We start from the raw sequence: 16,432 nt of genomic DNA on the forward strand, positions 1-16,432 counted from the left end.
TGGATACTTAAGTAGAGGGTAAAATGGGTTTTGTGAGCGAGTTATACACTCTGCTTTTCACTTCGATTGCGAGGAAATGAAACAGCAATATTACAAATAAACGATTATTTAATTAAAATTGAATGTAAAATTACAACAATTAGACATATTTAATGTGATGGTTTTTTATTTTATGCATTAGATGATAAAATTCTATTTTATGTACTAGAGCATAAAATCCTATTTTATGCAGCCTACACCCAGCATGAATACGAACTTCAGAACAGAAATCATATCACATGGTTTCGTCACAACGTTTTCATTTACTATTAAGAGTCTATACAAGCTCAAATGGCTTTGGTTCATTCCGCATAATAGTGAAAGTGTTGAACCAATCGCTTTGGTAAAAATATATAGTAAAATTTAGAATATACACTGATTACTATACAGTGTGAAAATACGATTCCTAAAAATTTTCACGATAGAAAATAAACACAAACCTACCTCGAAATTTTACAAGAAAACCGCTATATTCAATAGGTACATACTTTACATAAACCAATGATATTTTTTATATCAACTGAACTAAATAGAACACGTATAGTATACGATGTAGTACATTTTTCAAATGGCTTTAATTCCGTTTGTAAAACAATTAATTCTAAAATAAAACTACTGTCCCTGCCCATTGACTTACAATTATATGGATGTCGGGTATACAGAGCGTCATTCACGCTTTAGTCTTCGTTTGATTGACTGACAGCGAAGCAAGCAAACTTAGACAGTACTGCGACGACATTACAATTTAAATTCAACGTTTTAGCTTTTTTATATTCCTTTACATGTCACTACGTTTAAATAGGTTGACTTGGGACATTTTTTTTGTTGGTTTTTGTATTAGACCCGTCGTCCATTTATTTGTAAGTCAATGTCCCTGCCACTCGACCCAAGCAAAATGAGCCGTATAAGTACAAGAAAAAATTAAATTCGAGCTGAGTTAGTTTCGATTCTTAAGTTTCTTTACCTCTCATCAATAGAAAATTTAAGCTCGCTCAGCTTGGCCACTACACTGAAGTTATTTAAAAGTAGACATACCCTCATTTTGACACACTTGTCCATCTCGGGATCGCTAGTCACGCAGAGCACTGCACGTTTCACAGGACAGTCTCTGATTTCCAAAACCGCTCGCTCCGCTTGGTCGCCTACGAATTGATTGTTGAGTATGTGTTTTGCAGCTTGCTCTTCTTCTTTTAACACTCTGAAGTTTACTGTTGCATCCTGTAAAATTTTAAATAGTCTTGAAAATCTTGGAAGGTATACATTACTGACGGCCTCCGTGGTCTCAGGTTCGATTCCCGACCCGGTCAATGTAGAAAAACTGAGTTTTTTATATTGTTTCGGGTCTGGGTGTTCGTGATACCATCGTTGCTTCCGATTTCCATAACACAAGTGCTTTAGTCACTTAGGGTCGTATTCCAGGGCTCTACTCAAAACTCAAGTCAGGACTTGAGTATTGCAGTGAGACTGAAAATCATACTCAAGTCCTTGCCATTAGGGTCGTATTTCCAGTGCTTGAAATCATACTCAAGCCTGCTCAAGTCCTGACTTGAGCATTGAGTAGAGTTCTAGAATACGGCCCTTAGTTTGGTCAGAAGCAACGTTGGTGATGTTGTCTACTAAAAAATATTACTTAAAATCTGTTGACTGTACAACACCTTGATCTTCACGTTTTATTTATCACTTTGTATTTATAGTTTAATCCCGAAAAGAAAGATATTACCGAAAATTTCAAGTGTCAGACAAATGTATTTATTATTTTACTGTAGTACTGAAGTGTTTCTGTTAGCTCTAGAAATAAATGAGGCCGCTAATATCCATCATAACATTTATTCTTCGCAGTTAAAATAAAATTCACACAGCCATTTTCCTATTTTATACAGAGACAATGAAAAGGGGCGAAAACGGAACAACACTAGTCTTTTTTAATATAACAAACAGTTACGACTTTGATAGTAATTAGCACATTGTAAAAAAAAATATATGCCTACTAAAGAGTCTCATGGCAAAATATTCTTTTTTTTTTTGCCTTAACGAATAGCTTGTGAGATTTCGAGACAATTGTCTCAATTCTGCCAGTGTCCGTTTCATAAACATCATGGTGGGAGTGTATACAGAAAATTTGTTCCGTGACTTAGAGAGAGTATCAATGAGATTTTTGAACTTAGCAAAAGATTTTGAAGATTTTGGTAAACAAATGATTAAGGATTTGACTTTAATATTTAATTAATATAGATATTAGTTAAATGTATCTGCTGGAATATCTGAAATGAATATTTTCGTATCCGAGATAATTTATATTTTAAAGTAAAGACTTTACGCGGCTCTCACTGAAATACTGAAGACTTAAACTGAAGGATCTTACATTGACGATTTAAATCGAAACATATTTACTGAAGAAAAGGAGAAATTAATGACTAGGCAATATGGTCTCTGACCTTCGCCTGTTCCATGCGGAACGAAGTAAAAAAAAAGGTTTTGGTAATTAATTATAAATCATAAAGATGGAAAAAAATAAAGGAAAAGTAAACAAACTTTAGCTGTCACTTGCAGGCATCACAAACGTTACAACTACGTTTGCCGTCGAATTAACCGGTCAAGTACAATATTTAGTAGTTAGTTTCATACGTCGTATTACTGCTGTACTCTATAATGTGGTCGTTAGCTGTCTATCTTTTTAAAGGCTTCGGACTCCTGGATTGTTAAGTTCTTAATCGTGGGAAAGTTGTGATATGTGATTTTAAACATCTTATTTAAACATTTGATCTACGTTGTTTAGATTTAAGTATTTACTAGTATTTTAAATACGTTGTTCGATGTTGTTTATTATCTGAAAGTATTATCATATATTTAGAACCATTTTCAAAAACATCGTTATAATTTTACAATATGTAACCAGGTAATGATTCATAAAATTCCTCATTACGGTTAATTTACATTTAGTTAATACACATATTAAACTTTTATAGTATAAGGAAAGCAAAGGGTGTAATTGTGAAGATTTAAAAACGTTCTCACACATTTCAATGTCATTACCGCTACGCAAAGATGCCACTGAAGTAGGTCTGACTTTGTAAAGACAAACCAGATTTCAAACCACATAATTTCGCAACCAATTCTGATCTTTTAGAAATTTGGACAATTTCTGAGCTTTTCCATTCAAGTTATTTGGGCGTTGGTTGATAGAGTTGAGCAACTTACTTGCAACAACAGATCTGTAGTGCCGTTAGATTCGAACATTTGAAACGGCAACTCAATACGGCGGCCTGAGGCGTCCGTGCGAACCTGGTATGGCGGCATTTTATTAATTCTGAAATTGAATAGAAAACATTTTTTTAAATCAAAACATCGTATAGGGAATGAAATTATTTTTCCGGATTTAAATAGCGTATATTTGTTTTTTCAAACAAACCGACGTTTCGGGCCCTTTACAGGTCCCACGGTCGCGGTTGACTGAGGTGGTACAGTCATCGACCAGTTATGTCTAATATTAATGCAAACCACCCTATTATTTTCGCTATAGTTACAAAAGTTATTAATTAAATGCCTTATTTTTAATTTTACAAAGAAACATTCAAATTTACCCTACATTTTTTTTTTCAAATTATTTTATTGTAAAAATATGAAAAGAAGAAAAATTTATTATTAATTAATAATGGCAACTAGAATCAATTAAAACATATTCATTTTCTGTTTGGGATTTTTCATCAGAGGATATACTGTTTTATGACTTTATGTCTGTACCACCTCAGTCAACCGTGATCATAGGATTTGAAAAGGGCCCGAAATGTCGGCATGTTTGAAAAAAAAAAATACGCGATTTAAATCCGGAAAAATAGTTTCATTTTCTATGTATAACAATCGCGAAAACCTAAGAACTCAAAACATCATTGTGTGCACCATGATACTCTGGTCAGGAAATTTCGCCATTATAGTGTGGTGGGACGTGACCTCGACTGTAGGGTACAGAGGGTCAATGTTAACGGTACGAGATCGTCAGGGTCTGCAATTAGCATGGCTGTCCCTCAAGGTTGAATTCTAGGTTCATTTTTGTTTTTAGTTTATATTAATGACTTACCTAGCTTCATGGAGGGTTTAAAACATGAGATAGTATTGTTTGCTGATGATACTTCATTATTATTTAAAGTTAAGAGGCACCAAAAAAAAAACCAAAAGTTCCTACGACGATGTGAACAATACTATATCTAAATTAGTTGATTGGTTTGCTGTTAATAACCTGCTCCTTAATGAGAAAAAAACAAATTGTGTGAAATTTACATTACCCAATGTTAGAGTGACGGTTACAAACATTGTAGTTAGAAACGAAAAATTGAATCTTGTGGGTACAGTTGTATTTCTAGGTATAACGTTAGATGCTAAATTGCAATGGGGCCCACATACAAGTAAGTTATCAAAACGGCTCAGCTCTGCAGTGTACGCGATTAAAAAATACGGAAACTTTCAGACGCCGAAACCGCTAGATTAGTTTACTTCAGCTACTTTCACAGTCCAATGACATACGGCATTTTGCTTTGGCGTAATGCCGCCGATATCAATAGAATCTTTGTCCTGCAGAAACGTGTGGTTAGGGCAATTTACAATCTGGGCCCCAGAGTATCTATGAAAGATAAGTTTAAGGAAATTAATATTGTTACACTAGAATCTACATCATCTATGAAAATGTAATTTATGTTAAGAGGAATAGTAATCTCTTTATGAAAAATAGTGACAGACATACAGACATAACATTAATACGAGCTATAAAAATTAACTATTCTTGATAGTCGTCTTCACAAAGTGACAAATTCATTTAAGGGCGCAATGTATACGCTTCTATAACAAGATTCCGGTTGATAAACAAAATTTGCCATTCACGAGATTTAAAACTATAGTGAAACAAAAACTTTATACTAAAGGTTATTATTATATTACAACTTCTGCGTATTGGATGACAAAAAACATCTGTAGTAACACGTTTCGCTCATGGAGGTAGTCTCGATTTCTGATGTTTGAAAGCAAAAAATATATATTGTAAATGTTGAATGCGTACAAATGTTATTTACAAAGAGCAACCCCTAGAGTTTCTTGCTCATTCTTCTCAGGGGAATCTGCCTTACGAATGAGCGGTAGAGTTTAACCACTATGACGATTTCAAGTGTTATAATGCTTACCTAGGAAATAAAGATTATTTTGATTTTTGGTTTTGATCGTAATTTGCAATAATAGGTACTGAACTTTCAATGGCATGCCAACTTGGGTAAAGTTTAAATTATATTAACAAACCAGAATTTGAATGAGAAAAACATGTATTTTTAAATTGGAAACTACGACCAATCAAAATCAAGATTTCGTATTGTTTAGAATTATGATAGTGTGAGTTTGGTAACAGCGGTTCTGATAGTAATCGAGGCTAAGGCCCTTCCATTGTTTTTTTTTGCGTGAATCAACACTACGCTAACTTAAAAATTCCAACTTTCTCACTTTTTTTCACCAGAGCCTATAAAAGGGAAACTAAGAAACTTGCGAAATCTTTTTAATTTTCAAACATATGTTGTTGATTTTTTTATTACAACTTTTGTAACTTTTTGTATTATTTTCTGAACAATTTGGCACCACAGAAATCGAAATAATTTAGATTTCTGTGTTAGGCACTACAAAAAAAAAAATCGTCAAAATTGGAGTTAGCCTAGTGTTAAACTGTTGGTGTCAAAATGTCGGCTGACATATTGGTAAACTCAGGCACACGAATTTGGTTAACACGGTCAACATGTTCGGTAATTAATTAGGCACTTTACTGTGAAAGACAATTTTGTATACTACGTACCTACTTTCATCCTCTGTTTCACTCTGCTGACTATCCTGATTCACTCTCCGGTAAGGGTCGTAATACCTTTGTGGTTCAGTTGTAGATGTAAATGGATTGTAAGGGCTCCGATTGGATTGGAAACCGTTGGTGTTGTTCAAGTTCTTGTTAAGGGAATTCGGTTCACCATAGAGTTGCAAAAGTTTTTCAAAGAACTTTTGGTATCTGAAACAAGTTTTCATATAAATATAAAGGGTGTAAAATTAAATGTGAAAATATAATTGGCGAATTAAACAGTTTTCATACTATTATTGTAATGTGCAGGGTTGTCACAGACCTTTGTGACTTTACTTCCTCCGGTTCTAGAAAGGCTAGTGCTTCGGGTGTGCCGCCCCGTATACCCTGCCTATTTTCTAAATAGGTACCGAAGCTGTAGGCACGCTCACTGCCACTGGGGGGCAGTAGGGACCACTTTGGGAAAGTATGACCTCGCGCTATAAGTAGTCCTCCTGCTTTACTTACTTCTTTCGCTGCGCCTGTGAGGCGGCGCTGCTGGTGACGACGGCGTCGGCCGGCACGCGGCCCCAGTTGCACGCCTCCCACTGCGTGAGCGGCGCCCGCGATCCGTCGCGGCACAGCAGCTCGAAGCGGTCGTCAGTCGCCCCGGCTGCAGATTGCATTGCGTACAGAAAAGACATTTCTGGTCCTGGGGCCCTACTCTCGAAGCACGGAATCAGTAGTTACGGCCGTTTTCCCACTACGGATGGCATGAACATATTTAGCGGAACACTAGTAAAATTCCCAAAATAATACAGTGTTTCTTCTACTACTACGTCTGGTCGCTTATTTTTTTAAACTAAATTACAATTTGATCTTTATTTTATTTTTATAATTTGTGTCAATTTCCTTCTAATACAGATTTGTTGAGTGGTTCTAAATTGATAATGCGTTATTTTAAATTTCGTCATTTTAGTTGGATAAGTTTTTTAAGAAAGTTTCAGATTGAAAAGTTTGTTTTTGGTAAATTTACTATGTTTTAAAAAAAGTTATGAATCAAAAATTGTTGTTTACAATGTTAGTAACGTAGTTCCACAAGGTTATTAGTATTTTACAAATAACCCTTTAAACAACTTATTCTGAATTTCTAATCACATTTCATAATACACAGTTAGGAACAAACAGATGTTTTGTTTGTTGAGACCTTTGTGACATTCCTTTTTACACAAATAAAATAACAACATTCCAGTGCATCGGTCATTAGCAAAGATGCATTAGAGAGTGCCGTTTTTTGTACACTGCTACACTGCAGTTTGCACACAGGTAAATACACAATTTACTTTCATATCTTGAGGTACTTACCTAGTATCTTGTGTGATAACAAAGCGTGTTGTACAGTTGTGTCTCTGACGAAGGCAATTTCTCCTGTTCCATTAGCGATTAGGCACTTGAGAGCACCAACATATCCTGCATGAGGGTCTTGTAAGGTGCAACGCACACCCGCACCACCAACGCAGAGTCGGCATAACCTAGAAAAATATATTATAAATATACATTTGTTTGTGTTGGATTGTCCTGAGCTAACCGCTTTGTATTGGTCTATGTGCCTGCCCGATTCGTACAAGACATATGCGCACCTTGCACACAGGAGCGAAACACTCTGTTTTGCATAGAATTGTGCGTACTTACGAGGACAAATTTAAAGACATTGATATTTTCTTTTTGAACTGCAACATATTTATTAATTCTTTGAAGGAACACCCCCACACACAGCACAAACACATATACACATATACACACATTCATACATATACATATACACCTTCACACAAGTAGACACACAAATGCGCATACTCTACTATAGTCCATTTGTTTATTATATAGTAAGTCGCTTCATTTAAAAAATTTAAATCTATTAATACAACGGAATTCAGTTATAATATGTATTTCAATTTGTTAGATTGTTCTTTGATAAACAATATTTTAAGTTGCTTCGTTCTAGCATCGAATTAGTTTTTATGTAACGTAAAAAAAAGAATTGTAATCTGACAAACTTTGTAATTGGATGAATGATGGAATTGTAATTAGATTATTCCAAATTGTGAACCAAATTTAATTAAAGCTGTAAAGTTTGCAAATAAATAAATAAATACATATAGGGTAGTTGAGCTGTTTGAACATTAATAATATTGTGGATATTATAAAAGTTTCCCCGTTTTAAAAACGAGTTAGTCAAAAGACTTCGTAAGTGGCTGAAACGCTTAACGCGAAAGTCAAGAGAAATAAGAAAAAAAGTCTAAGGAGACTATTCCGGTACCCCCTAGATGGCGTTGAGCAATTTTTGATTGGTTTCTAAATCGTGGTGTTATAATTTTCCCTGTCTTGTTTATAGGAATGTGACATTCGTGCTGTCGCAACAGGAAACGATAATGTCATCAATTTTTTAATCTGAAATTTAATTTATTCCGTTTGCAATTCTAAACAAAAACTTTACAAGTTGAAAAGATTTCCGTTCAACAACAAAAAACCTTGTATAAAATGGACATAAATATTGTCGAAAGAAAGGTGTCAAAATCATAACTGTACATACAATGTTGTAAGGAACATTAAAGGAAACCTTTAAAATGCCATATTCACAATTTGCATTTGTGTAACGAGAAACAACAAAATAAATTTGTTTATTACTTGACATACTCATATTGGAGCTACTAAAAAGGAGAAAGCGAAAGTAAGACTTTTAGAAAGTACGAAATTTCTTTGAAGCACTTCAGTGGTTGTTAAAATCTCTTTTCATGCATATTACAAAAAATGAGGTCCCGTTAAAAACAGAAACAACAATAAACATAAATGAAAAAATATTACTTTATTTGAATAAGCACTTGACAGTGCTTTAAAACTTACTGGTCAGAATTATCACCAATAGGGTTGTACATGTCCTTTAGTGAGTTTGGTGCGCAGGAGTCGCCGAAGAAAGCAATTGCTGATTTTACGTGATTGTTACAATCTGTTATCTGGAGACCGCCTTCTTGCATTAACTGTAACATAAGAGTTATTTATTATAAAATTTTTTGCTGTTATTCTACAATTTAAAAATAAAATAGGCATTTAAGTTAATTCTCAAGACTGATTAGATTAAGTTTTTTTAAGAAAATGGAAAGAACAACAAGACTATATTTAGCGCATGCGCCGACACGTAAATATTTGAATATTCGGAATTTCAAATCAAAATATAGCATGCCTCTCTTTAACTGTACCTCTATTAACTGACTTTTTAATTAGAATAAGTGGTTGGTAGTAATCATCGAGAATGTCCTCGATGGTAGTAGCAGGTTGAAATCAATCTCTGTCACTACAATACAAAGTCAACTTTCGGGAAATGACGTTTAAAGTTTATGAAGTAAAGTCAAGTTTTGTATGGATATGGCTATATATGCGTTTCACGTGAAGATTTCGCCAACGTCAGGGTTGGAAGACGCAGTGCTATGATGGGACAAATTGACTTTGTGATTGAAACATTTTAGCGATTATTAAAATTAAACAAGACAACGATGATAAGAAACACCACCATAGATAATATAACAGGCGCGACTTAAATTTTTGCACTCCAAAGTACTCGTATGTAGCAAAATAGGGTATTTTTCTATGATAGGTTTTGCATGAGATAATTGACACGACTATAACGTGCAAAGCGAAAAAGTGCGGACTGAGCTCAAGTATGTAGAACTCCGCGTACTGTTGGCACACGTGACACGTTATTGTTCTGTGGGTATTATTAAAGTCAAAGTCAATCATTTATTCCATAGGTAAAATAAATTTACACTTGAAAACGTCACATTTACATTACATTACATTAAGCTACTGCTCGTTCACTACGCTGACTTCACTGAGAAGAACGAGCCAGAAGCTCTAGGGATTGTTCTTTTCAAACAAACTTAAATGCTATGGAATACACTGAATCAAATTTGTGTGGATTCTGGAGCCGTGTCGTTTTTCCATACATCTTTTTCTAATACGTAGTCTTCAATTTTGTAATATGACTTTTCAATCAAAATATTTTTAATGTAGTTTTTAAACTTAAAAAATGATAATCTTAATATATGCTCCGGAATCTTATTGAAAAAACGTATGCAGTTCCCAATAAAAGAGTTGTTTACCTTGGTTAAACAAAATCGTGGTACCATGAATTTGGACTTAGGTCTAAGGTTAATATTATGTATATCTTCTTTCTCATTGAAACTATGTATATTTTTATGGGCATATAAAATATTTGAGTAAATGTACTGTGATGCCCCAGTCATGATACCAGTCTCCTTAAACTTTTCTCTGAGAGAAATTCGAGAGTCTAGACGGTACACAGAACGAATCGCTCGTTTTTGCAATTCAAATATGGTTTGAATATCTGCCGCTTTACCCCACATGAGAATCCCGTAGGACATTATACTATGGAAGTAACTAAAGTAAACTAGTCTAGCAGTACTAACATCGGTAAGCTCACGCATTCTGCGGACTGCGTATGCAGCGGTGCTTAATCTGCTGGCCAGGGAAGATATATGTGGAAACCATTGAAGTTTACTATCTAAGGTCACTCCCAAGAATACTGCTTTATTAACAAAGTCTAACTTTTCTTCGTTTATTTCTATGCTTGGACTAGTCGATTTTACGTTAGGTAATTCAAATTTAACACATTTTGTCTTCTTGGCATTAAGCAATAAATTGTTAGCATTAAACCAATAAACTACCTTAGAGAGGGTATCACAAATAAGGTCATAGTTAATGTCATGTCAGTCTGTAATAAAAATCAAGGACGTGTCGCCAGCAAATAATACTATTTCGCAATGGTCCTTAACAAAGAATGGCAGATCATTAATATAAATCAGAAATAAGAAAGGTCCAAGTATTGAGCGGAACACCCATTTTTACCGGAGAACCCTTACATTTTTACTGGAGACTTACTTAAAGTTATAATTTTAAATAAATCTCAGATATAATAAAGATGGTATTTTTTAAACTTACCACATGAATAGGCATGACCCAACCAGCCAATGATCCGACACTGGGGAAACAGGCCTTCACTCCTCTAAGACCATGAAGAGCTTTATAGCCAGGTTGCACATGAGGTAGACTACCCTTGTTGATGACTGCTATTGCATATTGATAGGGTTCCCCACTATTGTAGAGCTGTGGTTAAAGGGGAGATTTGTTTTGTAAGTAATTTAAAATTTGTTGGTTTTACTTCTATAATATACTGTATCAGCTTATATGATATGTGTGTCCTTCAAGAAGAGAGTTTACGCAATAGTATCTGAAGCTGGATGGGGAGAACTGGAAGTCACTAAAGGAGGCCTATGTCCAAAGATAAGTTGACAAAGAGAAATGTTGTACACAAATTTATTATGAATTAATAATTTTGCAACTATTTATTTTATGTATTAATTTTTAAATAATAAATAAAAGACAAAATATTTTTTCAATTACTTATAAAAAATATCAGAATTAAGAACATTACTTTTACAAGTACGTCATAAGCAGAGACTACTTAAATTTTCTTCAAAATAACGACATTTTATGATGTTTCCTTTGTGGCTCATTATTGCAGCTTGCCTTTTCAGCTCATCATGGACAAGGTTTTTAGTTACGCATTATGTTAAAAACTTGCAGCGCTCACTTTATTCAACTTAAATAACTTTCACACAAGTTTGCTAACGGAGAGAAGTGGAAAAGGCACCAAATTATATTAATATGGCATTGCCACTGTGTAAGAATTACCTCTTGCAAAATAGGCACGAGTGAGTGGAACCTTCCTGCGACATACACTTCTCCAGCGTCTAGGCCCAGTAGAGATGCCTGACCTTGGTCCAGCCAGTTCATGCACTCTTCGGTGTCAAATGCCTGCAAATAAGATATTATTTTAATGTGAGAAAGAATCTGGGGCAAACAGCTTGATGTAGTAAAATCAGCTTGAGTTAAGAAATCTTACACTTCTTGTAACTCTGTTGGCCTTAGCTTAAATTGTTCTTTACTAATGATGGGGTACACTGCGCACTGGCATAAGCCTTTCAGGTATAAGCCACCTTAACAATAATAACAATTCGGCATTAACAATGATATCTATGTACGGACATTAAGTAATATGGCAGATGCTTATAATTCTACAGACTACAGAAAGGAATACAATATTAATACCTAACAATATAACAGAAAACATTTCATGTTCTCGACTTTTTACATTATTCAAATTATAGTTCCGTTTTCGGTTATTTATATTATTGAAATTATGTACAGATGAGTCAATCGGACTGAACTGAAGGTACAGTACAAAAAAAAACATGAAAAGAATAAAAGTTTTTACTTATGTCTAATCTACTTGAGAAAGCATTAAAACAATTTATAATATATATAATAAATGTAACATTAAAAATTTTTACTAAATCCAATTGTCATAGTTTCCATTTGGTCCATTTGGTTAATTTAGTCGAAAATGACAAAGTCGACAACCATTTCTTCTATTATGGCACATTAATTTATAAAAAAATGTTTGTTTACCCTCTGACACTGCAATTCAATATAATCCTTCTCAAACAATCCTTTATCCAAGAGAACAGTCTTCATGAGCTTCTCACATTTGGCTTGCTCCAAGACTGATGTGGTGCACCAAGTGACCATATCTTGGCCTTCCACCTTTGGTTCATTAAATAGGCTGTTTGGGACATTCTCACTGCCGTAGTAGTCGCCATTTACTATTACTGTAAATTTTTTTAAGAAAAATGTTGACTGTAGGACTAGAATAAATGCATTGTGAAATTAAACAATAAATGTGCACCAAGGCGTAATAACTCACTTTTTTTTCTGAAATGGCAGGTTTTAGTAGTTACATTTTTATACGAATTAATTTTTAGTTACGTAGTGCGTTTCTTGATTATTTGTTACTATTAAGCTGATGGCTCTGAAGCAAATGCCTTAATAATAAATAAATGTAACAACTGAAAAAACCTGTCAAACAGTTTTTACACAAAATATTTTTTTTAAGTATGTTTGAGTTTCTTAATTATTTGTTACATTTTTAAGCTGAGGCTTTATAGCCAATGCTCAATAAATAAATAATAACTGCAACAACCTTAAATTTAATTGGTGTTCTCATCTAAGTGTACATATTGTTCAATTTCTTGTTTTATGGTAATGCAACTAGTCTAATGGGAAGACTTAGAGAAACATTCTTGTATTATTTTTTAAATATTCTTCAAATGAATAGTGTGTAACGTTAGGGAGTGACTGTAAATAGGAAACGTCGATAATTATGACTCATAGAAATGTTTTTACTGGTTCTCTTTGAAAATTAAGATCGCAAATAGTAAAAAATACATAACAACACTGTTTATACACTGATTAATACGAGTTTTCATACAAAAACGAAACTGTTTAAGTTTGGGTAAAAAACGTTTAAAATAAGATTTTCTTATTTACCAATAAGCGTTAGTAGTAGAATATAAGTAAGATTCCTCTCCATTTTTAACAATGATGGATTGTACACTAAACACACTAATTATTTATCGTCATTTCGTGAGAAAACAAACGATTAAAATTTTTGGACACACCCGTAACCGCAACAACAACAACTGACCGAATGAGCGAATGGATTTTGGTAAGATAATTTCGATCATTCATTCCAACTGGTTATCCGTGTTGCCATTTGCATGGCTTACGGTTCATCAAAAACCAGTAACGAGAACGTATAAAAACCATGAAACGAAAATAGCTTACTATTTGACGTTTCTGGGTATTTTCAATGGAATCTTAAAATTCACATGATTTTTAAAAAATTTTGGTTTCATGTGCTTAGCATACACCGTTATATATAAAAGAACACAAATTTTGTTTGTTACTATATAGGAATAAATTCTAATAAAGGTGAAAAGAATTTTTAAAAGGCTCGTTGGAACTAATTAAAACCTAAAGAATATTTGTGTCTATAAAAGACTTCCTACTTTGACAGCTCTCTGCGTTCGATGGGGCGCATTATCGAAAAAAATTTCTGTTTAGTTCTCACGGAGAGCGTTTTGGAAATTAATTAGTAAGTTTTCTAAAAGATAATCAATAGTACATTTAAGTACAGACTTATTTTGCTCTCCCACGTTACCTTTCGATTGAAAATCTGATTTTGTTGTTTGCCAGGTTTGAGTCACTTGTTAAGTTCGACGAAACACGTGGTAAAGTTTGTTTTATTTGGTTTAGAGATGGTCGTGTTTACATGTGGACATTGCGGAGAGTCTGTGCAAAAGCCGAAAGTCGAGAAACATTACCAGACGAAATGTAGAAATCGGAATCCCAACTTATCCTGCATGGACTGTTTTAAAGATTTTATGTAAGTATTTCTTGTAGGAAATAGAAATATATACATATCAAAATAGAGTCACATGCACAGACGGCGGCACATGAAGCTACACATTGACGCATCTTGTTCCATTGCACTGGAGGCGATATTCGAACAAATATAGTTAGATGTATTGTTGACTGTACATAAGTTAAATAGGCTGGAGTTTGGGGCGAGCGATCTTTGATGTCGCGTTGAGAATACTCGTTTGACGGCCTTCACCCAGTACGTTTATTCTGTACTGCTGATAGAAACCACATAATTTTGATTTTGTGTTGCAAAATATTAAATGCATTTCGATTTTTAGGTTTGGGAGAGTAGATGATGGAACTGGCTGCCAAGCTTGTTTAAGCTAGAGTGGCAGATTAAGTCTAATAAAGCCAATACAATATTTGTGTCAATCTGCAAGTAAAGGTAACTTATGCAGAAGAATGCGTACATTTCAAACATATATGACTCGCAAAACCAACATGAGGTACTCTTACTTGTGACATGACACATTATTCGTAGTTTACAATGGTTTTAGTAATTTGCTTTGTGAATTTTCAATATATATCTTGTTTTCACATCTTGTTGGTGCTTTATAATATATACACTGAAAGAACTTAGTTTGCTTTTTAACAATAGGGTCTGCTATTCCACTTTATTGTTTTTTGGTTGTCTAATAGTTTTATGGTAGAAATAAGGAAAACAGAAATAAAATAAAATGTAACTTTTCTATTTTCAGAGGGAAAGATTATGAATCGCACACAAAATGCATTACAGAAGAAGAACGTTATGCGGCCAAGGGTTTTCAGGCAAAGGAGAAAAAGGGTGAAAAGAAACAAAATACTTGGGTAGAAATGCTTCAATCTGTTTTAGACGAGCAGAGGAATGCTCCTGGAAATGTTCGGAGAATCATAGAGACAGTTAGCACATTCAATAATACACCACGCAAAAAGCCGAAGTTCATTAATTTTGTTAAAAATGTATGTGGGAATAAGACCAACCCTAAAGACATTGACCAAGCATGGGACTTAATTTCTGTTAAACTTTCTGCTTTATCTACTAATAACCAGAATAAAAATCAAAATCAAGATGCTTGTGATGACAATAAAACTATCAGTGAAGAAAATGAAGACAAAATTCTTGATAATAGTAAGTCTGAAGAATGTAAAACTGAAGTAACAGAAGTTGAAAATATAGAAACAGAACTGGATAAAAATGGAGCTGTTGAAAATGTAGGCGATGCAAATAAGAAATTATCTAAAAAACAACGCAAAGAAGAAAAAAAACGTAAGAAGTATGAGGCTGAACTACAGAGTGCTGAAGCACCTGTACAGGAAGAAGATGTTGAAGTAACTACTAAGAAAGGTAAGAAAAAGAAGAACAAGAGTGAATCAAGCAATGGAGACATAGAAGAAATTCCAAGTGGCAAAAACAAAAATAAACGTAAACGTCAAGATACTGCCAATAGTGTTCCTGATGTACAAGAAAGTCATGATCTGGAAAACACTGAAAATGTTGAACCCGTTTCTAAAGATAAGGTTTCAAAGAAAAAGCCTAAAGTTGAAGAGGAGGAGTTAGATGAAAGTGTTTGTCTTCATGATCAGAATGTAGCCAAAATTGAAGAATTATCCATGAATACTGAACAAAAATTCAATTGGCATGCAGTTATTTTATCAGTTCTTGAGAAAAAAGGTAATGAGTTACCTTTTAAACGATTACAGAAGAGAGTTCTCATGGAGTTTACTGAAGCAACTGGTCAAGAAGTGGATGACCGTATTGCAGACAAGTTTATAAAAAAATTGAGAAGTGCGCCTAATGTGCGTGTTGATAAAAACAGGGTGTACATTCTTGATTAAAATTATCTTTAGTCATTCTTCAGAGTGTAAAGCAAATGTGTTCAAATTAAATAATTGTGATAATTTGGAGTAGAGATGTGGATATTTTGGTTACAAATTGATACTTGATTTAATCGAAATTTCTATTATTTCTACATTTTTATGATTTTGCATTCTGAACTAGGTATGTATTAAACCTTTGTTCTGAACATTTTAAAGGATGTATTTTTACTTGCAAGCCAAAATTGTTTGTAAAAAATTTTTTGCAATTATATAAAATGGCATTGACAATATTAGATTTACTTTTCATAAAAAAATAATTATGGTAACCCACTTCCCTTGTACACATTGATCTTTTCAATAAGATATTGACTTTGTTTTTTTTTGTTTGAAATAAAGACGTCA

At 33.8% G+C, this 16,432-nt stretch overlaps 2 protein-coding genes across 2 annotated transcripts in view; one reads left to right on the forward strand and one right to left on the reverse strand.

Moving 5' to 3' along the window:
• The window catches only part of LOC113232591 (melanotransferrin), a 26,400-nt gene extending 13,045 nt beyond the window's left edge, over positions 1 to 13,355 (reverse strand). The window contains exons 1-10 of the mRNA XM_026467359.1: positions 13,298 to 13,355; positions 12,380 to 12,579; positions 11,603 to 11,725; positions 10,850 to 11,014; positions 8,738 to 8,871; positions 7,199 to 7,365; positions 6,362 to 6,506; positions 5,861 to 6,064; positions 3,238 to 3,346; positions 1,004 to 1,257 (exon numbers count right to left, since the gene is read on the reverse strand). Coding sequence (XP_026323144.1) covers positions 1,004 to 1,257; positions 3,238 to 3,346; positions 5,861 to 6,064; positions 6,362 to 6,506; positions 7,199 to 7,365; positions 8,738 to 8,871; positions 10,850 to 11,014; positions 11,603 to 11,725; positions 12,380 to 12,579; positions 13,298 to 13,340 — 1,544 coding nt within the window. The 5' untranslated portion in view covers positions 13,341 to 13,355. The remainder of the gene's footprint in view (positions 1 to 1,003; positions 1,258 to 3,237; positions 3,347 to 5,860; positions 6,065 to 6,361; positions 6,507 to 7,198; positions 7,366 to 8,737; positions 8,872 to 10,849; positions 11,015 to 11,602; positions 11,726 to 12,379; positions 12,580 to 13,297) is intronic.
• Positions 13,356 to 14,019: 664 nt separating this feature from the next.
• On the forward strand, positions 14,020 to 16,143 carry LOC113232550 (cell growth-regulating nucleolar protein). The gene is made up of 2 exons (XM_026467318.1): positions 14,020 to 14,195; positions 14,932 to 16,143. Exons 1-2 carry the CDS (start codon positions 14,068 to 14,070, stop codon positions 16,046 to 16,048), a joined length of 1,245 nt encoding a protein of 414 aa, XP_026323103.1. The 5' UTR covers positions 14,020 to 14,067; the 3' UTR covers positions 16,049 to 16,143.
• The last annotated feature ends 289 nt before the right edge of the window (positions 16,144 to 16,432 follow it).

The sequence above is a fragment of the Hyposmocoma kahamanoa genome, unplaced genomic scaffold, assembly GCF_003589595.1.
Source record: "Hyposmocoma kahamanoa isolate Upper Pololo Valley unplaced genomic scaffold, ASM358959v1 76, whole genome shotgun sequence".
In the NCBI taxonomy this organism is placed as follows: domain Eukaryota; kingdom Metazoa; phylum Arthropoda; class Insecta; order Lepidoptera; family Cosmopterigidae; genus Hyposmocoma; species Hyposmocoma kahamanoa.